The sequence below is a fragment of the Canis lupus genome, chromosome 33, assembly GCF_003254725.2.
Source record: "Canis lupus dingo isolate Sandy chromosome 33, ASM325472v2, whole genome shotgun sequence".
In the NCBI taxonomy this organism is placed as follows: Eukaryota; Metazoa; Chordata; class Mammalia; order Carnivora; family Canidae; genus Canis; species Canis lupus.
The window spans coordinates 27,578,924-27,606,095 of NC_064275.1; the positions used below are offsets into that span (position 1 = coordinate 27,578,924).

The 27,172-nt window shown below is 45.0% G+C and overlaps 1 protein-coding gene across 19 annotated transcripts in view; it reads left to right on the forward strand.

Annotated features, from left to right (window-relative positions):
* Positions 1-27,172, forward strand: part of KALRN (kalirin RhoGEF kinase) — a 659,950-nt gene that overhangs the window by 286,327 nt on the left and 346,451 nt on the right. For all 19 annotated transcript variants that reach the window (XM_035710078.2, XM_025474776.3, XM_049105377.1 and 16 more), the window contains exon 10: positions 16,025-16,147. In XM_035710078.2, coding sequence (XP_035565971.2) covers positions 16,025-16,147 — 123 coding nt within the window. The remainder of the gene's footprint in view (positions 1-16,024; positions 16,148-27,172) is intronic.

Consider the following 27,172-nt stretch of genomic DNA (forward strand, 5'->3'; position numbering starts at 1 on the left):
CCGTGTCCCTCTTTGTCCTCCTGCTGTATCCATGGCTGTGCCACCAGGATGAGCTCTGGGGAGAGACAGAGGAGCTGCAAGAAGGGGCAGGCTAAAGGCCTCCCCAACAGGAAGGTGGCATCCAGACTTGGATCGTCTCCCAGACTTTTCTGTGGCCGCCAAGACATCAACACTAAAGCTAGGGGAAAAAAAAAAAAGTCTAGTAAAGCTACACCTGTGGCCATTCTACATCATGCTCTTAAAAATGAGAGTAGTTCTGGAATTGAGATGCTATCAGTTCATCTCTACTTCATGCATCACGTTATTGGCGCTGAGCAAAAGCAAGTAGAACGACATCGGGTGGATGTGATGGGTTCAGATTTTCCATGAGGACTGAATCCCCCAGGATGGTAATTCCGTTGTTCTTTTCAGGCTATGCGACTCTCACTTCTGGAACATAACTTGACTCACCACTGTCCCACACAGGCTCTCACTCCCCAGGTCAGTGACACTGGGAGAGACATGCAAAGGAGAGCGTGGAGGAACAAGGGCTGCCAAATCTGGTAGGGAGTCCCCAGTGCTTACCTCCTACCCTTGTGCCAGTCATTAGTGCCCAGCAGATGGTGGAGCTGGTGCTTCAGAAGGCTTCTGACATAACGCACTGAACAGTTAGGGCAAAAGACTTGGACTTTGGTCTCCTGACCCCCAGGAACTTTATATATTCCTCAGCTTTATTTTGCATGTTGCATCTCATCTATTCCCTATCTCCTTGAGAGTAGAAACCATGGCTGCTGCTTCTCCGTGCACCTGGCCACTCTTAGCTATATTTGATATGAAGCTGGGGTTCTCTTTATATTTGCTGACTTGAGCTGAAATTATTATCTGAGGATCCCCAGCTTCTGTTTCTGTGAGGTGAACACCATTTAACCCTCCCCCTCAGCCCACCCAGTAGTTGCTAGTGAGTGGCTGGAGCCTACCCGCAGGTGTGGTGGTGTTAAAGTTTTGAGGGTCCCAGGTATTTATAGCCAAGGTGGAGGAGACAGGGACATAGCCTCAGCACTCACAAAGCATGCCAATGCTCATCTGTTATCCAGAAAGCTCCATGTTCTGCAGTCGGCCTACAAATGCACTGCATTACGTCCTGGCAAGATGCCTAGTTCGTTAGAACGGCCTAAGACATACCCGTTCGAAAAATCTAAAGAACAATTTTATCAGAGCGGGCCACTCAGTGTGCAGGGCCGTAGAGTATTGATGGGACGGTTATAGGCAGAGGCATGAGAAGTCAGAGTTGGCGTCTTGAGGGAGGAGAGAATTGACAACCACATAGTCCAAGACCCAAGACTCTTGGGCACATCTGAGCTCCAGAGATGTTTGCTCGGCAGCCTCAGTGGAGAGCTTGTGAGCGAGCATCAGTGGCTGCAAGAACACAGAACTGTGCCTAGGAACGCAGGCTCTGCAGTCAGACATCCTGAGTGTAAATCCCATCCCCCAAGCCTTGGCTGTGTGACTGGGCCAGGCATTTCACCCCTGGTGCTTCCACTTCGTGCCCTCTGAAATAGGAATCGACTCATAGGACTGAGTGAGATACAGATACAGGCTTAGCACCCTGGCTGCCTGGCAGGTAGTAAAGCCTCCATCAGCATCGGCCTTGTCTGGCGGCCTTAGCCACAGCCTCTGAGTGGGACTCGGGCGCCCCCTGGTGCTTGTGCTATTGGGGACCCCAGCTTGATTCTCCAGCGACTGTTTTGGGGGGTCCGCCGAGTTCTCTTTCGTTCATTGATAAAATCAGAGCTGTCAAAGACCTGAGAGGCCATCCAATCTAGCCTACCATATGATCGAGGAACATGAGACCCAGCGATGTGAAATAACTTGGCTGTCACCACACAGCTCGTTAATGCAGTGCCAGGACCGGCAGCTAAGTCTTCGGGCTCCTGGTCCAGATATCCTATAGGAAAGCCACACGAGAGAGGAGCCAGCTAGACAGAGGAAGAGAACAGGGGGAGACACAGGAAGCCCCCCCAGGCGTGCTTCTATAGAGAGGGGAAAGACAGGCAGACACATGCACACAGCCCAAGACAGGAGGGAGACAGAGACAGCCAATGGGGGCAGAGGAAGAAAGGGAGAGAGACTGGAAGATCGAGGGCAGAGAATCCCTCATCCTTGGGATGGGAGGAGGCAGAGAAAGAGGAAGGTGAAGGAGGGACAGAAGAGAAAGAAGCAGGGCCTCCTGCTGGTGGAGGGAGAGGGCTGGAGAGTGCTCCGCCTCTGCCTACCTAACTGCTTGTCCCCTTGCCAATTCCGGCCTGGTCTTTGCCCAAGTAGGAATATTTTACCCATTAAGGGCCCAAAGCGGAGTAAAGCAAAGAGATGAAAACCAAGGGTAGACATGAGTGACAAAGAGATTCCACTCAAACCCCTGCAGTCAGAATGGGCCTGCACATCCCCCTTGGATGTGGGTGCTCTCCCTTGAGTCCCAACAGATGTGCTCAAGTTTCTTTTCCCTGCTGGGCTTGGAGGCAGTGGAAGTGAGTCTCTAAGGCTCAGACCGGAGCTGGGCTTCATTAAGCTGCAGAAAGGTGCGGATGGGACACCCCTGCCATCCTATCACTAGCAGAATTCTTTTCAGTGCTATTGTTTTTCCTGTTTACGTGGGACAGCACTGACCGAGGTCCATCCCAACGTCTTATTTCCCCCTAACTCCTGTGTGTTCCCAGGGGTGTAAGGGACTGCTTCCTAGCCCGGAAAAACCTGACTTTGTGCTGAGAAGAACAAGGAGTGGCTGGAATCTTGATCTTTCCGCTAGGTGCAGATTCCATTCCATTTTTTTCCATAGCCAGAGCATCTGTTTTGAATACTCTCTGCAGGCCATCTTGTTTTGCCGGCCTTTCTTCTTCTTGTCCCTCTGTTGTTTGCAAGGATGAATCGATGAAATGCTTTAGCGCACCTCCTGTTGGCGAGGCCCTGTGCTGGGAGTCAGGCCCCTGTAGGAAGGGCACACGGCTGGCCATGTTCAGGGCCACAGAAGCAAAAGAACAGTGTCCTGATGGAGTCAGATCAAGGAAAGTTCCTGGTGGTCGGAGTGGGATGGCAGTGGTCCTCGGAGCCGAGGCAGAGGAGATGGAGCTGGTGTTCCTGGGGACGGCCGGGAAGCAGAGCTGAGATAGAGCCAGGGGACAGGAAAGAGGAAGTCCAACTGGGTGCCCACCCTTGGCAGGGCAGGTGGGAGGTAAGGCAGGAAGGGTGAGGCGTGGTCTCGGCGCTGTGATGTTTGGGGCTCCAAGGCCCTCCCTTAAGAACAAAGCCTTTCTTATAAGCAGTCCAGTCAGGTGAGCTAGCGAGGGGCCGAATTTATCAGGCTCAGTGGCTTCCCCGTCTGAATGACTGTATCAATATTAAAGTCCATAGTTCCTGTGCTTACAAATGAATCCCACCTGTGTCTGTCAGTTTTTCTGGAGCCTCACGTAGAAAATTATAGGTTTTACTATGTCAGTTCCTGCCTGCCAAAGAATATGGAAAAAGGATTTGAGAGTAACATTTTTTAAACTGAGGATATTCCAACTTTTACTAGCTGTAGTGACTCTACCCCCTTAATCACACTAAACCAGTTTGGACGTTATATGATCCCGTGGACAGCTTTGCCTAATAAAAGGTGAGTGCTTTGGGCTGCACACGGAACGATTAGTTAGAAACAAGTGACCAGAATGATGACAGGTCTAGAAATGAGCTCTTCTGATAAGAAAGGATTAAAGCGTCTAAGAAGGAAAATGCCCAGGGTGTAGTTCCAGAGAGATCAAGGAACACAGCCAAGGGAGAACCACCTGGAAAATTTGAAATGCCAGCTGCTTACTTGTTGGGTATGTGGTGGACAGGACTCAAACATCAGAGAGATTTTGTTGCTGGAATGAAATGTGCCTGTAAAAGTTGTACGGTTTAAAGCTCGAGATTCATCATCTTTCTGAGTACACGTGATTGAGCTTCTAATCTCTTCACTTGGCTTTTCTTAATTAATCTTCCTGATAAGGCAGGTGAGAGTTTGGTTCCCATCCTACTGGGGAGAAAATTGAGGTTTAAGAAGGTTAAAGGAACTTGCCTCGGGTCACGCTGCTGGTAGCAGAGTAAAGATTGAAATGCAAGTCCCCCTAACCTCTGGGTCCTGCTCTTAGCCTCTCCGCTATGCTGTAGGCATTATGCTAGGTGACTGGAATGCAGAGGGACCGGGACCCTGCCCTTGAGGGGTTTGCAAATGAGTGTGAGAGTGTCATTGCTCAAAGGGCCCCCCTAGATTACTTGGTTCCAGAGCATGAGACCTGCCCAAGGTCATGAAGCCCACAGCTGAGATTCATCCTCAAACTGCTTGTCCAGTAAGGCCCACAGGTGACAAGACAAGTGCTGCTCATACCCAAACACCCTTTCCCATCCGTTGCATCACTGTAAAATTGTCCGCTATAGTTACCTATCTCTGATACAGATTTTCCTAGAACAGACGTTATCCATTCTCCTTTGTTTTTCACAATCTTGTTAACTTGGTGTTACTGATGCTTTTCTTTGTTGAATAATATCCCTCTGCCCATGCTGGTATTTAGGAGCGGTAAAGTTTTCATTCAAGTTATTTGGTGGTCCATCGAAATGCATTCAGATAGATGACAGGTGATCCTGCAGGCAGGGTGAACACCCAGGAAGAAAGCAGGGCTAAGGCTCAGCTGCACTGGGGGAGATAGGGAAGGGAGAGAGGGACGGTTCTGCTCCTTGGGGCTGATTTCTGATCACAGCCAAGGTAGGAAACATCCTCAACATTAGCATCTCTGGTGTCCCTGATCTTGGAGCATTCTCATTCATTCTCTCTCTCTCTCCCCTCTCCCTCCTCTCTCCCCTCTCTCTCTTCTCTCCATCATTGGAGGCTGGCACTGAAGGTTCTGTTCAGCCTTCTCCAAGTATTCCCTACCTAGAATTGGCAAGGTTGGGGAGTGAGCTCTAGATGCTTGCCTCAGACAGGTTCAGACCCTCCTGCCTGGGAATTGCTTGGGTGTCTATTACTCCTCGCACTCTATACTCTTCCCCAAACCCCTAACCTCCCATTCCTCATTGCCCTACTTCCCACCTTCCTCTCCACCCTTACCTGCCAAGGTCTCTCTCTTAGTGCTTGCTTTGATTTTCTGAGTGCAAACTCTTCTCTGATTGAACAATACTCATTCCATGGTGAGCACCTTCTAAGGAAGGATCTGGGTGCCTCCATTTGGCAGGACTGGAAGGCTGGTAGGACTGGTAGGATGTGGGAGGCAGTGAGAGGAAGTCCCTTCCCAGGAGTTACTGAGCTTCAGGGCTTTCTTGATCCATGGAAATTGTAAGTACTTTTAATGTCCTCAATTCCTTTTTATTATTATGTTAATGATTGAGAAGATACCCACCATCCAGGGTCATTTCTTTTTGATAACCCCTATTCTCAACACGTCCTTGACCTCAACATGCTATTTCTTGAGCCTTGGATACAGGCTCAAGAATAAAAGGCTCATACTTTGTCACCAGTGGGGAGCTAATCAAAGATCTGAACTGAGGAAACATGCTCCAAGAGTGAAGGTCTGAGGTGATTTGGTGTGGGTGGAAAGTTGGGTTGGAGCAGGAAGCTTCTGGCAGCCACAGTCCTCGCATGGCCAGAGAGCAGGAACTACGGAATGAGGCAAGGATAGGTCCGAGAAAACAAGGGAGATGTCAAGGGCAAATGTGGAACTGTACTTTCCAAAGGGTGGTCCTTGAACCACTGACATTAAAATCATCTCAGAGCGGAGGAACTTGTTATAAACACAGATTATCTAGTCCTATTCCATACTTTTTGATTCAGAATCTATGGGCAAGATGGTGCCTATCAACAGGGAACAAGAATGTCTTGCTCCCTTCTTGGGGGAGCAAGAATTGCCATTTCCTCAAAGATCCTTCTAGCTAGACTAAGAATCAAGTTGATATAAGGCAGATTAACAGGAGAAAATCAAATTTAATAGGCGTACATATAGGGAATCCACAGAGACATGGAAATTCCAAAGACAGGCAAAATGAGGTATATATGTCATTCTGAACTAAGGATAAGGGGGTAGGGGTCTGGGATTCCAGAGGAAAGGAACGCACTTCACAGTTCATAAGAAGAGCCGATGTTTGGTAATTAGATGTTTGTCCTATCATATAGATGGGTCACTCAGATAAAATTTCTCTCTGTTAATCATCCTTATTCTGGGAAAGACCTGCAATTTAGATTCTTCTATGTAGTTAAGGGAGGATACAGAGTTTCTCTTGAGGCCACAGGGTCTCCAGTGCCTTCAGCTCAAAATAATCCACATGTCAAAGTGGCACATTCTATTGGGGAAGAGGGGGGCTTGTCCTGAACCTCCTCACCTAAGTTTTAGAAATAGCCCCAGGTAGTTCTTAAGCATTTTGAATTTCCAGAACCTCAGACTTAAGAGATCCAAACTGGGGGTGCCCGGGTGGCTCAGTGGTTGAGTGTCTGTCTTTAGCTCAGGTCATGATCCCGGGGTCCTGGGATCGAGTCCAGCATCGGGCTCCCTGCATGGAGCCTGCTTCTCTCTCTGCCTGTGTCTCTCCTCTCTCTGTGTGTCTCTCATGATTAAATAAATCTTAAAAGAGAGAGATCCAAACTGAAATGATGAGAAGTATGGTGACACCATAAGTAGGCGTCCAGGCACCAGGGTGAGGAGATTCTTTCAGGGAGGTGCCAAGGTCAAAGGCAAGTTCCAGTCACCCCCAGTCTCTGCTCTGATGGGAAGGGACAGGTTTGGGCTGACTGGGAGTGGAGGGCTGCAGGGTGGAGGCAGCTGAAACTGTGGGGCTTCGGGTCTCCTGGCCAGCTTCTACCCAGCATTGGTCTGTCAGGTGAAGGAGCCACGATTCTTAGGGGAAGGAGAAGAGACACCTGCTAATGAGTTTCAGCTGCTGCTTCTCAGAAAAATGATGGCTTGTCCTGCCATAGCAAGACATTTATTTTGATTATTATAATTGTACCAGAGAAGGGACAGAAAAATGACCTGTTGGTAATTGGGCGTTTCAAGTGGCGCCTACATGCTCTCCAGGCTCAGGCGATGGGAGCTGGGTGGTAATGGCATTGTGTGAGCCACTCCTCTTCAGGACTAGCATTCACTGTACTGTGCTGGGAGAGAGAAATAATGATATGATGAACTGTCTTGGGTTCTCTTACGTATCGTGTGTACTGGAGCCTTTAACAGAGCACAATGTGTTGTAGACAGCTGATTGTGTGTGTGTTCTTTTTCATTGGTCTCAGAATAATAGCTTTGTAAAGAGCAGGGAGGCTGTAGGCAGGGGGGACTTGCTGAGAGGGAGGAGTTCTTCTGTTAAAACAACAGAAACTTCCTGCTTATTTTACTGTGGATCAAATTATGACACAAGCATAATAACCTGTCTTGAATAAGATGATTGATCGGGGGAGCCAGATGACGGAATCACGGGGCTGAGATTCTGATGCCACATGCGTTTGCAGATTGTCTCCATTTCCTTTAATCACACAGGAAGTTCTCAAGTCAGATGGGATGAGTTCATTCACTCATTTGTTCAGCAAATGCTGAGAACCCAGCTGTGAACCCAACAAAGCCCCTGCCCACACAGAGCTTATATTCTGGAGGTAAAGAGAAAACACCACCACAGACAGATGGATGTGTAATATGTCATATAGTGAGTGGTAGCCAGTGGTGGATGAGCAGAAAGCGGAATGAATAAGCCATGGCCATATGTTTAAGAGGAGGTTCCAGGCAAATGAAATGGGATCTATGAAATCCTTGACACCAGAATGAACTGGGTACCTTCCTGAAAATGGGTGAATGGCCAAAGTGGCTGTAGAATAGAGAACAGGACAAAAGGGTAAGAAGTTTGAAGAAAAGGAACCAGATCAAATTAGACCTCATAAGCTATGAAGAGCATTTGGATTTTCTAAGTGTGGTAGCAAACAATGGTAGAGTTTTTAGTAAAGGGAATGTTGAATTAATTTATGTTTAAAGAAATAGGTCTTTATTTAACTTAAATAAAGGTTAAATAACCTTTAGGCAGGGGCTATCTAATAAAGGTTAGATAACCTTTATTTATCTAAATAAAGATATTTAGATATCTTTATCTAAAAGATAAAGGGCTGAGGCTCCTGAGTGGCTCAGTCGGTTAAGTATCTGCCTTCGGCTCAGGTCATGATCTTGGGGTCCTGGGATCGAGTCCATCATCGGGCTCTGCACTCAGCAGAGACTCTGCTTCTCCCTCACCCTCTACCCCTCCTCCCACTCATGCTCTCTCTCTCTCTCTCAAATAAATAAATAATCTTTAAAAAAAAAAAAAGAAGAAATAGGTCCAGCTAACAGCATAAAAGGGTTAAGAAGAAAGACTCTCAGGCTTGCAGCTCAGCAGTGGGGTGAATTTGGCATCTTCTGTTGAGATGGGGAACACCAAGAGAGGAGGGTAGAAGGGAATCTAGAGTTCTGTTTTAGATATATTAGGTCTGAGGTTACATACCAGATTGGAGTGGGAGAGGAAGCCACGGGGGATGAGTCTCAGTCTCAGGAGAGAAATTTGAGTTGGACCTGTGACTATGGGAATTACCAACGCACAGATGACACTTAAAGCCATGGAACTGGGTGAGATAATGCAGGGAGTAAGAGAAGAGAAGGGAGAGGTTCAGAAGAAAGCCCACAAGCATTCCAAAATTTAGAGGCTGGGAAGATGGACAACAGGGATCAAAAAAAAGAAAACTGCACATAGGCAGGTATGAAGGTCATTGAGGCAGGAGTGATTCCTAGTAAGGAGAGCATCCAAGGAGCTAATACAGAAATGTTTTTGGAAGAGGGCAGGCTCTTCTTCTCGTAAGTGGGGCTGAGCAAGGGGGGTGTCTCCACAGGGAGAGAGGGCTGCAGTGGCCCAGGGAAGTCAGCGCCCAAGTGGGCTCAGGATGGCTTTGTGTGGGGGGCAGCTCAGCACTAGTAGCCCTCAAGGAAGTGTGGTCCAGAGCAGAGTCCCTGTACAGGAGCAGCCTGGTGCAGGGTGCCAGAGTCCAAGGAGGGTGAACAGAGCACCTGTAAGAGAGGGTGGCTCTGCATAGGTGCCAACTGAGCAGGGTAAGGAGACCATCCCCAAAGGCCAGAGCTGTGGTGCTGTGTCACAGCCCAGGTGGAGTGAGAAGAGCACCCATGCAGGGACAGCAACCCCATCGAGAGGATCAGAGTCCAAAGAGGTTGAAGAGGTGTCCACACAGCAGGTTAGCCAGGGGAGGTTTATTAGGATGTGGTCTTGGAATCCACCCTTGGGGAAGGAATCTTGACTCCACTCTTTGGGAGCTGCGTGAGCTCAGACAAGTTAATTAACCTCTCTGAGACTTACTTCCTTTGTCTAAACATAGGGATGCTAACTCTCACCTTTCAGTGTTGTGAGACAGTACAGAGATGGTGAGGAGCCGCATGCCCTGGCCTAGTGCTTAACAGCGAGCAAACCCTCCGCGGATAATAGTCTTCTTCTGAGGAGGGGAGCTGCTGTACCCTCCATGTAATAAAATAATGAAATATTTGAGTTGAAGAAGACTAGGGAGATGGTCGGGTCCAGTATTTTCATTTGAGGCAGTGAGGTCCAGGGAGGAGAAGGTACATACCCAGCTGGGTCACAGATGGTTAGGGGCACACCTGGGACCAGAACCCAGGTTCCTCTTGACCCCGAGGATGGTATCTATAAGTTATGCTCATCATGATGGTGCCACATTTGATGCTTTAGGAGCCTAAAAGGGTAAATGTAGGTGGAGCTTAGAAACAGACTTAAAATTTCCAAGGTGGATATCTCTTAAGTGCAGGGGCCTCCTGCATTGGGCTGAATGACCCTGTGGGTTTCCTCAAACACTAGGATTCAATCACATGAGAAGAGCCCAAAAAATCAGAGTCCCCCGACAGTAAACAGGTAGGCCCTTGATCTTCTCTCATTAACTGAGTTGCATTCATGGCCACTGTTCAGAAAAAAAATATCAGTATTTCTCTTCAAAAAGCTCTTTTCTCTCTCAGCAGCTAGAAAGGACTGTCTCCTGCCCTGAAAAGCACCCTGCCTTGACTGCGTGCTCATTGGAATAAACACAATTAGATGAGGAAGAAAGGGGGCGATTAGGGAATTATGTTTAATGGCTGTTAGATTTGGCTCCCACACCCGGTTCAGGATGTGAGCTGCTCTCTCTTGGAAAAGACTGTTCTGGGAAAGGACTAATTTCTGGTTGAACAGTTGGGGCATGAAAAAGGAAGAAGAGCTTTACAAGTTGTTTTTGAGACTGCCTGTCTGCTCTAACACCTTGAGGTCCTGGGCTTTTGTCCCCAGAGACAGGGCACAGGTCAGACCTCCTCCTGGATGGGTTGGCACCGACTCTGTCAAGATGGTGGGGCACAGGCTGAGCCAGATTTGCTCTTGACAGCTCACGGCCATAAGCAGTCGTTGGGTAGCTCCTGCATGTGCTATGCTCCAGGGATGCTGGGGGCAGGAGGATGGTGGGAGGGTCGGATACAGTAGGGAAAATCTCACACTCCTGGAGCTGGAGAACTAACCACCTGCCGGGTGGGGCAGTGGAGAGGGTGGAGACACACGAGAGAGGCCCTGTGACAGAGTGAAGGAGAGGAGCACGGAGCTGACACATGCACCCCAAGTCATGTGGTGGGGATGAGGGTGAATTGAGTGCAGTTCAACGTGTAGTAACAAACCACGCTGCGCTGTGAGGCTGGGAATCACCAGGAGGTCAGAGTCTAGTGGGAGAGATGGGTCTGGAGGCTGTAATTGCGGGTCCAACACAATCAGGGAAGAGTGACACCCCCCCCCCCCAGCCTGGGTGGGTTATTAAAGAGAAGCCTTTCCAGAACTAGTGATTTTGAGATGATGCTTAAAGGATGAGTAGAAAGGAGGCTGAGAAGCAGAGATAGGGAGAAAGGAGGACATGGACATCACAGGAGAAGTGGAGAAATTAAAGGTAGTGAGAGCAGAACTCAGAAAGCAAGAAGCAGCTTTGGGGGCATTCGGGGGTGAGGCAGGGACTCATTGGAGGTGGGCTTGAGAGGGGGTGGGTGGCCACAGAGGACTTTGCGTGTCAGGTCAAGGGGCCCCTCTGAAACTATGTCCTGGTGAAATGCCCCTTCAAGAATGCACAGGTTAATTCCGTTTAGACCTAAGTTTGTGTTTTTCAAATGAATTTGGTGTCCCTAATTTTTAAATTTTAGGATCCAAGGATATTAGCAATTTATAAATTCTTTTTTATTTTTTAAAATTTTTTTTAAAGATTTTATTTGTTTATTCTTGAGAGACAGAGAGAGAGAGAGAGAGAGAGAGAGAGAGAGAGGGAGAAGCAGGCTCCATGCAGGGAGCCCGATGTGGGACTCGATCCCAGGTCTCTAGGATCATGCCCTGGGCTAAAGGCGGCGCCAAACCGCTGGGCCATCGGGGCTGCCCTATAAATTCTTTTTTAAACCTCAGTGTATAAAATCGCTCCTTTGTAACTAAGGGCACCTCTTGCCAGAATCAGATTGACAACTATCATTGGGTGCTGCTTCCCACTCAAGTTCACAGGCATAACTGCCATTTGTCAAAACCAGAGCGTGACTATGAAAATGGAAAGAAAACCAGAAAAATCTGTTATCTCTGTGCTGTCCCTCATAACTCCTTTGCTTCTGCACCAGTGACCAGATCCTCCACCCATGCTGTTATTCAAGCCACGCCCCAGGGGGGTCATTCTTCCGCCTGCCTCCCTGTTGTCCCCATCCCTAACCACCAAATCCTGGCCATTCTCTGCCCCAAATATTACATCTGTCTCTCCATGGACAATGCCCCTGGGCTCATCTGAGGCAGCATCGACTCTTGTCAGGATTTCTGCAGTAATGTCCTGTTTTCCCACCTCTACTCTCACCTTCCTCCAATTCTCCACAGAGCAAAGATAATAGCTTTTAAATGCAGCTCTTTCTCCTTTTGCAGCAGCCCTTCAGTGGCTCCTAGGATGAGCCCTGAAATCCCACTGGGCACACCACCGGGGCTCAGCATGTCTGGTTCCTGCCTTCTCTGGGCTCGTTGCCTGCTTGACCCCTACTCAGGCCATGCTGATGGCTTGTCTTCCTGCTTGGTTAAGTCCTGCTCTCAGCGCTCAGCTCAACCTCACTTCTTCAGAGAGGCCTTCCCTGACTGTTGGCACTTTCGCCGTTGCAGCTCATGACCAGTTGTGTGGTCCTCTGTCCAGTGCCCATTCCCGACATAGAATGAGTTCCCAGAATCAGGATCCCACCTGCCTTGCTTACTACCGCCTCCTGGCTGTTCTAGTGCCAGCACGAGGGCACAGGAAGACTAATAATATCTGTTTGAATACAGTGATGTTCCCATCTCACAGGTGCTCCTTTGCTCCCTGAAGAACCCACAGGCAAAAACTAAAAAATAACACCTTCTAGGTGGAAACACTTGAATACCAATTCAAAGCCATTGATGGGTATTGTTAACTATCATCCTAAGATTGATAATTGATTATTTTATTTTTTAAAGATTTCATTTATTTCAGAAAGAGAGATAGTGACCAAAAGAGAGGACAAGCCAGTGGTGGTGGGGTGGGTGGGAAGGGAGAGGCAGAGGGATTCCCTGCTGAGCAGGGAGCCTGATGTGGGGCTGGATCCCAGGATCCTAGGATCATGACCTGAGCTGAAGGCAGACACTTAACTAAATGAGCCACCCAGGTGCCCAGATAGTTGATTATTTTAAATAAAATTTTGCAGATGAGAGAAGTTAAACAGAGATAGCTAATAAGAAGTACCTTGATGGGCGCATATGCTTCAGTAGGGTTCCAGGGATTTGGCTGGAAATGCAATTTATTCTTCATCCAGGGATCTTCCAAGTCTGTTATGCACCAGAAACTGTGAGATATCCAGATTTCTGATGCTGCATATTAATTTATGGAGTATAATTATGAGACATTGCTGGCATCTGCTTAGAAAGCATATTTCTCTGCTATGTGGTCCAGGGGGAAGCTAGATTGCACTTCCATAATTGAGGGACACGGAATCAGGGTCAAGAGAGCATGTGGTCTAAACATGTGTGTCAAGTAAGGGGGGCTCTCAGTGAACTGACTGAAACAGTCAGAAATCAGCATTTTAAACACTACCTCGTAGAGTGATGATGTTTTTCTAACCTCAAGTACTTTTCCAGTTTCTATGGATTATTAAAGTAATTTTGTTCACATCCTAAATCATTTGCCTTTTTATTTGTTGAATTGATTTCCACGCAGTCTCTGCATCTTCACCAAGGTTGCTCATGTGTTCCCCAGAGCTTTGGCTCTGATGGCAGAAGCTGGACTAAATGGAGATGATATAACATCACAGAGCAATCAAAGTTATGTTTAATAAAAGCCTCTCAGATATGAAATAGATTTTTAAGAGGTTAAGGTAGAGCTAATTAAGTAAACTTAAGTGTCATTAACTGACAATGAATTGGCATTTTAAAGAAAGCAAAAGAACTTAAATAGGACACAAATTGCTTTTTTAAAAAAATTTACAAGTTGTGAAATTACCCCCAGGCAGTATAAAAGCTAACCATTTGCTAACTAGTAGATGGAAAGCTTTTCTCTTAAACCAGTTTGTTTCAGCATAACACATTTCATCAAAGTTAGAGATACAAAATGAAATGAAAGAAATTAAACTCATTAAAACATTGCCGGACAAGCAGGTCACACTTAACTGCTCTCAACTGAATAAGTAAATAATCGTAATCTGAGTAATCTGTCATAAATTCCGAAGCATTCATGAAAAGCCACATGACGGCTCTTTTGTATATCAAAATTATCAGAACTATTCATAAGCTTCACTATCTGGGATTAATACAAGTTTAAATACGCATAAAAATTGCAAAACCACGCTATCCATGGTACACAGTACATGGAAAACTTTGTGACTAGAAATATTTGTCTTTGACCTTGCGTGCTGATGCTCAATATCCTCTTTACAACAGAAAATTGTGGGATCACATTGTGTCAAGTCAAGTGAAAATGCACTCTCCTGATTTTTTGTTGTTGTGGCTGTTGAAATTTCCCCATAAATGATTCTAGAGAGATGTGGGCTCTTCTTTCCTCTAAAAAAGGAACATTTAGAGTTCTTTTCAGTGCTGCCTTTCAGTGTTTGTGAAAGGTAAAAATCCAGTTCACTTACTACTGCAATTTCTTTTTACAGACATGCCTCTGAAATATTAAAATCATATATTGCGAGAATTGTTATGTAAAATGTTTAAATCTCTACATCCACTGTTTATATGGTCATTCCCTAAGAAGCCTTTCTTTTCTCCTTTTTCATGGGCAATTATCGGACATTCCAGTTTTGTTAAGGGGATGTTTGTTGAATCTCATTTTTATATTCATACATACATTTCTCTGATCTAATACCAATCTTGTAGTGGACTTTGTGATAGTGTCACCGAAGACTTCGAAAGCTTCCGTACTTTGCACAATTGCAGGTGTAATTTATCTCACATGGTGGAGGAAGTGAAGCCAAAACTAGATTCTTTGGAGCCAGAACTCCCATGCCTATACTCCATGGAATGATTTGGTCTGTCTGCTTGCCACAGGGCAGTCTGTAGAAGAAACAGAGGAATGGACTAAAGCATCTTTTTATTTATTTATTTTTAAGATTTTATTTATTTATTTGAGAGAGAGAGAGAGAGAGCGCGCACGTGTGAGCAGAGGGGAGAGGCAGAGGGAGAGGAGAAGCAGACTCCTAGACCATGACCTGAGCCAAAGGCAGGTGCTTAACCCACTGAGCCACCCAGGTGACCCTAAAGCATCATTTTAAACAGGCCCAGTTCATCTAAATCATCTTCCCAAAAAGCCCGTCTAGAATCTGAGAAGGCTAAAACATCATTAACCAAAAGTTCAGGTTTAGTCCAGAATAGCAGGGATAGAGTGAGCTCAGTTGTCCTGGCAGGATCTCTAACAGGTGTGTGTCTGTATAACTGATTTAATTTTAGCCACCTGCTTTATTGAGCACCAACTCTTTGGAGACCAGGGAGTGAACTGTTTCCCTTCTCCCTGGGAGGCACACATTTTTGTTAGGCCTTTGACGTGAATGCAAAAGAGGTGTGAAAGGCTTTAGTCCTCCCTCCTTTTCAAGGCTTCTACTAAGGGGTTTCCACTCCCTCTGTCCAGAGCCCCTCAGGAAAACATATTTTCTCACCTTCTCAGCATCCCCCTCCCTCATCCCTCTACTGCTCCAGCTACCTCTGTTCCAGGCTTTCTAACTACTGAGGAAAATGTCTTGAGGCCAAATCACTAATCTTAAGTGTAGAAAAACACGGGGTCTCCACTTCTTTCCAGGAGAGAATCATAGATACCAGAGGCCTTAGGATGTAAAGACCCTAATTTATGTGGTTGGTTGGTTGGTGCTGATTGGAGGAGAGAAGTGGAAAGAAGCCAGAAAGGACAGAAAGCCAGAAAGCCAGAAAGGATCGTCCTAGTGATCACTCTCTTGAGCCACCAGATGATGACTAACCAGTGTGGACTGTACCCTCAAAATTAGGAAGGGAGTCCCAGGAGCTCGAGGAGGCAGGGTCCCCATGACTAGTTGGCTCTGCTATAAGTGCTTTTATGGTAAAGTAGGGATGAGTAAGCCATGAGGGCCAAGGAACTGCCCTGACCTGATGCTGCCTAATTTTCCACCAGCGTGCTTGACTTTTGACTTTTGACTTTATGTGAGTGGAGTAAAGGTAATGAGGGGTTTAAACTGTGCCTGATGGTCTGTGTAGCTTGTTTAAAATAATAATTAAGGCTGGGAAAACTGAAAGAATAATGAGGGGATATTCCAGAGATCAAAGATGAGTTGAATTTAGCTAAGAGTGGGATTGCTACGTGGGCAATGACAGTAATGAAATCCTTGGATCCACGGTGGAGTGAACGTTTCCAGCTGGACTGCTGCTTTCTGATTGGGATGGGAACTCTAGGACTCTAGTGGTCACTCATATTGTCACATGGCTTTCCTTCTGCCGGGGAGTCATTGTTTCTGTCATCCTTCTCTCTGACCAGGTGTTGGACTGGATTGAAAACCACGGTGAGGCCTTTCTCAGCAAACACACTGGGGTTGGGAAGTCCCTGCATCGAGCCCGGGCCCTGCAGAAGAGACATGATGACTTTGAAGAGGTGGCCCAGGTGAGATGCTGTGTGTGGTTGTATGTGTGTGGAGCTGGGCGAGGGAGGCCAGGGCTGGGGCTTGAGGCATGTTGGGTTGATAGGCTGGTGGTTTCTGAGCTGCCTTCCTGCCTGATGCAAGGAGACCCTTATCTGCTCTTGAATCACTGGGTGAGTGATCAATAGGCCCTTGTTTATGGTCTTCAGAGAGGATCTTCCTGCCTGCATGATCTGCAAAGGCCTTGTCCACAAGGTGGTAATGGCAAAAGGAATTGCTGTTAGAAACACCAATGGCCCAGAACTACTGCTTATGGCCCACAGGCAAGTGGGAGCTGAAAATCAGCATTGGCTCTGCTTGCAAAGCTGTGTATCTTCTAGGACCTGGAGGAAGAGATGGCACCTCTTCACCACATCGTGTATCCACAAGGCTGAATGTGCCTGGAGAATATGGCATAATATTCAGTCTTGTAGCTGAGCGATGCTCCTGATCCCCAAAAGGCATTTTTTCTAATTATGCAAAGATGCCATGAGAAGCCTTGACCATTTGAGTTCATGGCAGAGTGATATAAGAGGGCTTTTTTGTTCTGAGCCTCCAGCCCCCCAATTTTATCCTAACTCTCTTATGTTTCTCTTTTGGGGGAGTTCTCTAATGGATCCTGAACATCTTCATCTTCAAAATGAAATTCTACTCTGTCCAGTTATGTTGTCAGGCATGATCAGTTGCAGTGGAAACTAAGACTTAAGAATGAATCAGGGAAGCGCCATCTGAGAGGGAATCAGTATGGGGCAGAAGGGAGAATGACAAAGCTAGGGTTTGCCACAGTTTTAACCAGGCCTGGCTCTGATCCCACCATGTGGACAGTCCTCAGTGTGGGTGTCACACTGGGCATTGTGCAGAGTGCCAACCCTCATGCAAGGGGGCCCCAGCTCAAGACAAAGCTGTGGGAGAGCTGTGGGTGCAAAAGGTGAACCCCTGCCAAGAACCAAAGGAATCTGCTAGAGGACAGGAAAGTGGTGGGAGCAACCTACATCTCTAGAGAAGCTGCAAGTGAATGCTGGGAAGTGAGAGGCCCGGCAGGTGCCAGAAAGACTGAGTCACTAGTGACCTCAAGCTGGGAATACAGATGGATTAGACCCAACCTATGCAATAAAAAAAGCCTCATATAGAATCTTTGTGCACAGTTGGTGGGAAAATAAAGTGATGTAGTCACTCTATGGCAATTCCTCAAAAAATTAAATATAGAATTGCCATATGATTCAGCAATCCTACTTTTATATATATATATATACTCAAAAGAATTAAAAGCAGGGATGTGAAGAGATTCTTGTATACCCATGTTCATAGCAGTATTGTTCACAATGGCCAAAAGGTGGAAGCAACCCAAGTGTCCAGATGAAAGGATAAATGAAATGTGGTCCCTACAAACAGTGAACTATTATTCAACCCCAAAAAGGAAGGAAATATGACACACGCAACAAAATGGGTGAATCTTGAGGACATTATCCCATGTGAAATAAGCCAGGCATGAAAGGACACATATTAGTCCACTTATATGAAGTACCTAGAGTAGTCATCTTCATAGAGACAGAGAGTAGAATGATGGTTGCCAGGGGCTGGAGTTGGGGGTGGGGCGGGGTGGGAATAGGGAGTTATTATTTAATGGATACGGTTTCAACCTTATAAAGAGTTCTGGAGATGGACAGTAGTCATGGTTGCACAACAATGTGAATCTATTTGATGTCACTGAACTGAAAAAAACTTTATATTATGTGTATTTTACTACCATCACAAGAACAAAAAAAGCAAACCTCATCTATACAAGGGCCTTCTACGGAATGGGCTGGATTATGCCAATGTAACATGGACAGGCCATGTATGCATATGGCACGACCCGAAATATCTGAGTGTCCAGGCATCCTGGGTGCTTCTGCTCTCTGTCAGATGGCAAAGGATGGGAGAGGGCCACATGGACGCCCTGTCTGCTGAGAGTGGGGGTTGTGGTATCTGGGACAGTCTATTGGAATGGAGCCATCCTATAGCTGTGGTGTTCTTGCCCTTTGGTTATCCTGTGGCTCAGCCCTTCCTCACTTAGAAAGGACGTCCGCAGAGCCACCCACAACCCTGAGCCAGCCAGCCCCCCTCGACTTCTTCCTGCTGGAGCCTCAGAGGCAATACCAGCCTTGGTTATAGGTCCTTGAGGGAGCTGTTGTTTTGTGTGCTGTTACAACTCAGCAAGCCTGGCTGCCACCCAAACTCTAACCCCATTTCTCCCAAGTGCTCCCCTACCTTCTCACTGGTGCCTGATAAGCCTTTCACGTGGAACCGTGCCATTCAATCAGCAGCGGAGACACATTCCTTTACATTCATGCTAAAGAAAGAATGGACACATTTTTGAGAGCTTATGGTTCTATTATGTATTTTGTCTCCCACCAATCCTGAATGATGGATTGTAGTAGCCTTGTTTTACAGAAGATGACACGAAAGCTCAGAAAATTCTTCTTCCCAGTGGCTCTGCTAGAATTCAAACTCAGGTCTGTCTGACTGCAGAGTCATGTTTTTACCCTAACTTCATGCTGTCCTTCCTTACTGAAGTATAGGACCTGAGTGTAAAATTCATTTCTAGGTGCCGGTTTGCCCAGGAAAAGTACAGAACAAAGAGCAAGAGTAGGGGGGGAAGTGGAGAGGAGATGCTGCTGTGGGGCCAAATGGGGCCATCCCATTTGACATGCATCACAGCCTTTCCCAGGCTCTGCCAATGAGTAATCTCTTTCTATAATCCGTGTCTCCCTGTCCCTGCTTTCAGATAAGACAGTGTCTTTCTTAGGAGAGGAGAGTTCTACCTTCTAAAAGACTCATGCTTTTAGAAGTGTTTCCTCTGGAATGGGGACAGATATGGACAACAAAGGGAGCACATTAACGAGGGACCATGAGGTTGCCATATTGCCCTATAAATCGGTGTCTAGAGAGGAGTCTCATAGTCCTGCTTTGTTTTCTCATCCCTACTCTGGGGAAGGGAGTAGGCAGTGGAGCTGCCTAGCATCCTGGCATTGGTAGTCCACACTGGAAAACCAACTTGACTGTGGCAAAGGCGGATGGGCTGTCAGCAGCCTCAGACCTACTTTGTTCTGTGCAACATGATCATCACGCTCAAGTGGTGAGAAAAGAGATGATCCAGGCAGGAAAGGGCATGCATTCTCTCTTGCTTCTGTTCTCAATTAGGTGAGGGCCACTGGGAGAGGAGGAGTGGATTTAATCAGGATTAGACAATTCTTGAATCAGAGATCAATGCTAAAAACCAAAGCATGGAAACTCTTGCTGCTTGTTGTTTGAGGTTGCTGGCTAAGAGATATAGTCAGGAAGGGTATTGCAAATGGTGATTAGTGGGAGGCTGGGGAGTGGGGGTCACTTGTTGCCAGTACTACAGAGGGTCATGATTCAGTGAAGGAATCTCTTCTAATGTTCTGATTTTGTGGATCTTTGATCTGAAGCTGATATGAGAAGGAAATTCTGAGCACTGTTCTCTATATTCAGGTTAAAAATTGTCTTGAACCAAAGCAGGAAGAGAGCTGTTGCACCTGTTACAGCCCCTGGGTTTCTGCTCTTCTGCAGGGAAGAGCAAGCCCTCCAGCGGAGAAAAGGGCTGCCCACAGGGAGAGGTCCGAGGGCAACGTGAAGTCCTGGAACAAATACGCCTCTGCTCTTGAGATAGTGTAGTGACATTTAAGACAATAGTAAACATAAATTATACCTGAGAAGAATTAATGTAGCAAACCATTACCTTAAATTTTGTGTCTATGAGCTCTTGAACACGTTTTAAATGAATTCTTCAACTGTCATTTGAAGGAAATGAATGAAGTACTTATGGTCCTCAGTTCATCCTGCAGATGGCACTCTTCAAATAGTCTACATGGAAGCTGAGCGAATGGGAAGGGAGCCACAGTACTTACCTCCTGGCATGGGAGGCTCCTGACAGACAGGTGGGGAGAGCCTGGGGCCAGATATGCATCAGGGGGTCTATCTCTATAAATATTTCTAGCCCGAGATAAGAGATTCTCTGTGCTCAAATAGAAGACCTCAGCACTAATGGGAACCCCTCTGGTCCTGGTATTTACTTGACTCAAATTGTCTATAAAATCATTGCATGACTCTGGCTATAGAGTAAGTCTGATTTTAAAAGACACTTGTTGTATTTTTATTTTTTTTTTTTTGTGGCATGGTAGTCATTACCAGGAGTACAAATAAGCATGAGATGGAGTTGCTGCCCATCGTAGCACAACTGTCAGAGGATACAGGTGTCCACATCTGCCCAGGAGGCAGAAGGGGATGGTACTGTTATTTTGTCCTCAGATATTTGCTATTACTCAGTAGGAAACTACTCAAGTGCCTGTGGTTTAGACAGCAGCTGTGTCTGCTCGATGAGCGGTCTGCTTTATAACCTCGTTATCTGAAATGCCAGACTTTCTGTAAGCTAGCTTAGTAAAAAAATTAGCAATCATTTGCACTCAAATATATATTATCTAAAATCTCAAAGCACCAGATCACATTTAAACAGCTAAGCATGTTAAATAGCATTAGTATAACATTTTTGGAAGAACAGACCATTTAAAGAAAGATTTTTAAAAAATATAAAAACAGGCACAATTAAGTACTTCATTCAATAATCTCTGGTTAGTTGTTTATCTGACTCTTGCTTTTTTTTTTTTTTTTTCTTAAAACTTGAATAGAAAACACTTAAAATCATTCTGAGTCTTGAGGTCAAAATAGGCAAAAATGGAAAGGAAACATTTTAATGGAGCTATCAGTGACCTTAACCATCAAAGATATTCAAAGTATAATCAGCTGACTTACTGGAGCTCTAAAGGCAAGTAGAAGAAGGAATCCATAGAGATAGAAATCCCAGGCTCTCAGAGTCAGAGCGTAGTACTCATTAGTTCCCAAACCCCATCAAGTCTGTGTTGAACACTTTGAGAAATAGATATAATAGTTTCTGTCTTGAGGAACTCATGATACAAAGAAAACATGCATTAAACATATTCTAACTCTCTAAGAAATCCCATAGTTTGAAAGGAACTACAGTCTTTATTCTTTTAGGGTTTTCAAAGAGCATTTCTAGTGAAACCAAGATAAACCATTTGGTGATCCAAGTATGCCTGCCTAGGGGATAGTATAGTGATCTTTGGAGTGAATTCCATCTTTCTTTTCATTCCTGAGATGGTAACCGGTTATAGCAACTGCAAATGCAAGCAGAAGGAAAAGGTGGGAAAGCTTCAATAGCTTTTTCACACTCCAGCTTCTTAGAGAGGACAAAAGTTTCTTCAGCAGGATGAAAAAAAAAAAGATAGTGAGGAAGAAAGCCAGGAGAATGCAGAGAAATTAATGTCACGAAGTGAGCAAGTGGAAGAATATGAAATAGCAGAGAAATGAAGGACAATCTTAGCCTTTGGATCTTGTATGACATTCATCCCACTTGAGTGGAATCAGGATGGTCCCTCCATGAAGCACCAGGAAAAAGTTGCCTGAGCTTATGGGAGGGCTCTTGGGACCACACTCAGGAAGAAGAAAGATAGGTTAAATTGTAGGTAACTTCCAACCACGGGTTTTGAAGGTCACTTTATATACACTTGATGTGGAAATTGAGAGGGGGTAGGAGCCAATATCCAAGATATCCTAGAGAGCCTGCCAAGAACCTCTTATCCAGACCACGAATTGTCCCCCCATTTCTGCTGCTTTCTGTGTGGAACAAATGGCACATTCAGAAGAAATTGAGACTGCATTCCTAGTGACTTTAAGTTCTGGATAGCAAACTGAAAGACTCAAAAGCGCAGGTGGTGTCCTTATGTCTTGTTCCATGTGATGGCAGTGACTATGGAAAAGGAGGGAGGCATTGAAAAACAAATGGCTGCCAATGTAGATGGTGTTTCCAGGAGTGTACCCTTCAGAGCCGGGATGATGGACTTCTGGCAAGGGGTGAGTGCATCTTAAAAAGATTGGGAAAGACTTGGCAGAAAGTTTTATTGATCTATCTCCTTTGAAGTGAAAGGAGAAAATTATCCCAGTAGAGCCAAAACCAGATATGTGGGGCACCATACAATGACATAGAAAGAAGCACCTTGTGAAGGAGATGCCCTTAGGTCACCTTACGTAGGAAAATACATATACAATTGCCTGCAATACACACACACACCAACAAAAGTTATGTGTAACAAATAGTGTACTTAAATTTTAATATAAAAATACAAATATATGGGGATCCCTGGGTGGCTCAGCGGTTTTGCGTCTGCCTTTGGCCCAGGGCGCGATCCTGGAGACCCGGGATCGAGTCCCACGTCAGGCTCCTGGCATGGGCCTGCTTACCCCTCCTCCTGTGTCTCTGCCTCTCTCTCTCTCTCTATGTCTATCATGAATAAATAAATCTTTAAAAAAAAATACAAATATAACAAACATTCCTGAGACTTCAGTGTATTGAGCTCATAGCTAGAAAATGGTGAGAAAAGAGGATTTTTTTTTGTTTAAAGGACTCATTCTAATAGGAGGGATGAAGTTGTATCAGAAAGGATCACATTGATATGAGATCTACAAACCTGAGGGTAGTAAGCAATATGAAGAAGTAATAGAGATATAAGAAGAGGAAAAAAACAAAACAAAACTGACTGCTACTAGAGAGGACCATGGTCTGCTCCATCAGATGGAGGATGTGGGAAATGCTGTTCTGACATTATTTCACTTCTGGTTCAAGGAAATCTATGGTGGTAGTGACAGTCTTCAAACTTCCTGGCATCTCCTATACATTTTGTGACACTGTAAATAAAACATCTATATATTGTTGAGAGTGGAGAATGCTACATGAGAGAGAGTGAATCATTGTAGAAAAGCTGGAAGGAGTATATGTTGTGTCTAGACTCAACCTTGACCTTTAAATGAAAGGGTTAAGACTTTTCTCTTAAAGCAGAGAGAAATACTAAAGGCTTTTGAGTAATGATTTATTTATTTATTTTTTAATTTTTATTTATTTATGATAGTCACACAGAGAGAGAGAGGGAGAGAGGCAGAGACACAGGCAGAGGGAGAAGCAGGCTCCATGCACTGGGAGCCCGACATGGGATTCGATCCCGGGTCTCCAGGATCGCACCCTGAGCCAAAGGCAGGCGCCAAACCGCTGCACCACCCAGGGATCCCTTGAGTAATGATTTAAATTAAAATACAGCTGACTCTTGAACAATCCAGGGGATTAGGCACCAACCCTCACATAGTCAAAAATCTGCCTATAACTTTTGCCTCCTCGAAAACTTAACCGCTAATAGCCTATTGTTGCCTAGAAGCCTTACTGATAGCATAAACAGTCAATTAATGCATATCTTTATGTGATATGTATTATATGCTGTATTCTTACAATAAAATAAGGTAGAGAAAAGAAACTGTTAGGGAAACCATAAGGAAGAGAAAATATATTTACAGTACTCTACTGTATTTATCAAAAAAAATGCACAGATAAATGGACCCATGTAGTTCAAGCTCACGTTGATCAGTGGCCAAGTGTATAATCAATCTCTAAACCAGAAAAGTAAGGATTTCTCTATCCACTGGCTATTTAAATCACACATGTAGTATTGTGCCTAATTTGAGAAAGTATATATTCAAACAGATATTGACAAACTGTACTTGATCGTTAGAAGACTGCGAGGATAGTGAAATCCAAGTAACTGGATATATTCTGTTTTGAGTAAATAATGTTTTATGGAAGGCAGGGAGATGAGCTTGATAGTTGAGGGCTTCCTGTAGAAGAGATAAGGGTGGAAGGGATAATGAAGCTAATTTTAGCTTAATTCAGGTATAACTTCTAACCCAAGGTTGCTTTTTTATGAGCTGTCCAAAATCAGAAATGAAATACTTTGTGATGTCGTGTGCTTCTTTCCAGTAAAGGTGACCCTTTATTCCATTAGGATATAAACGTCCTTAAGTCTTCCTATCTTAAAAGCAAACAAAAAATGAATTAAAAGAAACTTAGACTATCTTTTCTGATAGTTTAGACTGGTTTCCTCTGTGTTTCTCTTTTCCTTCATAGCCTAAGTTTTTGAGAGAAGAGTCTATACTTGCCATCTCTCCTTCCTCACCTCCCAGATGCCCTTTCACCCTTGCCATTGGACTTCTGTCCCCTTTGGGCAACTGAGAATCTTATGAAGTCTTCAACTGGGGTTTTTATTGCTAAATTCAAAGGACACTTTTTCAGATGTTAATTGGTCTTTGGAAAGCATTTGACCCTGTCAACCATTTCCTCTTTTTAAAATTCTCTTCTCTCAGCTTTCCATGACATGTTCTTTTTGGTTTCCTTATGTGTTTCTGGCTGGTTCTTCTTAGACTCTTCTCTCTTTTCTCAAGGATTTCTTCAGACCGTCTCTTCTCACTGTATACTCCATGCATGACGTAACACTCTTTTCTAGCCTCAACTGCCATCCTTAGTCTAAAGGCTCCAAAATCCACGTCTCATCTCTGATCTCACCACTGAGCAACCTATGCATAAACCTATTGACTCTCTGGACACTTACACTTCGATTTCTCAGAGGGTTCTCAAAACCAGTGTATCCAAAATTTATTTTATTCTCCATCCCTTCCAGGTGTGCTCTTCTTCCTGTATACCCCATGGCAGTAAAGGGCACCAACCACCCAGTTGCTTGAGCCAGAAACTTGGGAGTCATTCTTGACTTCTGATGCTCTTACCCCTTATGAGGCCATTGCAAAGTCCCACTGACATTACCTCTTTATGTGTCCCTTTCCTTTCATCTCCCTTGCCACTACCTGAGGTCAGAGTCTCATTATCCCTTTTTGATTTGTCACACTGTCCTCCTGTTTTCCTTGACTCCAGTCATAGTCTCCTTAAATCCTTCCTCACACGGCCATAAGAGTGGTTTTCCTGAAATGCACATATCATCGTGCTATTCCATCATTATGGAACCCCTAGATGGCTTCTCATTAGAATAAAGTTCAAACTATTGGTATCACAAATCTTTTATGACCTGGCTACTGCCTTTCTGGGTCTATATTTTACCGCTCATGTGCTCCCTCTACTCTTCACCCCCATAGTCCTGCTCTCCTGGTTTGTACCTGAACATGCCATGCTCTCAAGAGTCAGGGCTGTCGGCTCTGACCATCCATGGACAGCTTCTCTTCATGTTAAACATCTCAAGAATCATCTCTTCTCGAAAGAAGTGGCCTCCATGGTTTGGATTAAATGCCTTTTTCTAGGCATCCACTTATTCTGGCCACATCCCTGTCATGATAGTTATTATGCAGTGTCATAATTAAATTTTATGCCAGCCTCATTCCCCAGCTGGACTGTGACTTCCTTAGAGCAAGAATTTTGTCTCATTAGTCTTTTTATCTCAATGCCTAGCACAGTGAGCTTAACATGCAATTGGCAGTTGTAAAAGTAAATGAATGGTACAGAGAGGATTTCTTTGTGGGGTGGCTATCAGGTCAGATTATCTCCGAGATCCCTTGCAATTCTAAGAATGATAAATAGAAGAGAAGTGGATTTGATGAATATTCCTAAGAACACAGGCCCCAGAATCATATAGCCTGTGACCTGAGAGCCTCCCTGTTAGAATTTGTAGACTGCACTGAGCTGGGATCAACTGGATGGCCTTGCCCACGAGCTGACACTTGGGAAGAAGCATTTTTGAGTCATATTTTAAGTGAGGTTTTGGACTCGTCTGTGGTTTTTTTAATTGAAAAAGAAAAACTAAAAAATTATTTCAGATGAAGTCATAGGAAACCAATCTTTACAAGAGGAAATGGTAATCCTTACTCTGTGCATTTCCCCAGCCCCATTCAGTTTCCATGATTTTTCCAGCTGAGATAGCTGCCATCACACCTTACCATTAACCCTCTTCCTTTGCTAGCTTATATGTAGTGAAGTTCTTTTTTTCTTGCAGAAATTCTTTTTTTGAGAAGTGAGTAACATTGGTCTTTTTCAAAAGGATTTTAAAGGCAAAAAGAAAAAATCCAAAAAGTAAATTAAACAAAAGAAGTATACTGTATACTGACTTTATGTTTAGTACATGGATTTTAAGTCCAAGGCAACTCATCTAGTCCTACTTCTTTTGATTTGGTGTATCATGTTCATTGAGAGACATTTTTTGCTTCTTCCTATTGAGGAGACCCTAATACCAACAACCATAATAATAGTAACATAACACTCACTTAGTACACACTATATGCTGGACACTTATTTTTTTTAATTAAAAAAAATTTTATCGGAGTTCAATTTGCCAACATATAGTATAACACCCAGTGCTCATCCGCCAAGTGCCCCCCTCAGTGCCCGTTACCCATTCACCCCACCCCCGCCCACCTCCCCTTCCACTACCCCTTGTTCATTTCCCAGAGTTAGGAGTCTCTCATGTTCTGTCTCCCTCACTGATATTTTCACTCATTTTCTCTCCTTTCCCTTTATTCCCTTTCACTAATTTTTATATTCCCCAAATGAATGAGACCATATAATGTTTGTCCTTTTCTGATTGACTTACTTCACTAAGCATAATACCCTCCAGGTCCCTCCACGTCGAAGCAAATGGTGAGTATTTGTTGTTTCTAATGGCTGAGTCATATCCCAGTGTATACATAGACCAAGCTTCTTTATCCATCATCTCTCCATGGACACCGAGGCTCCTTCCACAGTGTGGCTATTGTGGACATTGCTGCTATAAACATCGAGTGCAGGTGTCCCGGCGTTTCATTGCATCTGCATCTTTGGGGTAAATCCCCAGCAGTGCAATTGCTGGGTCGTAGGGCAAATCTATTTTTACCTCTTTGAGGAACCTCCACACAGTTTTCCAGAGCGGCTGCACCAGTTCACATTCCCACCAACAGTGCAGGAGGGTTCCCCTTTCTCCACGTTCTCTCCAACATTTGTTGTTTCCTGTCTTGTTAATTTTCCCCATTCTCACTGGGGTGAGGTGGGATCTCATTGTGGTTTTGATTTGTATTTCCCTGATGGCCAGTGATGTGGAGCATTTTCTCATGTGCATGTTGGCCATGTCTATGTCTCC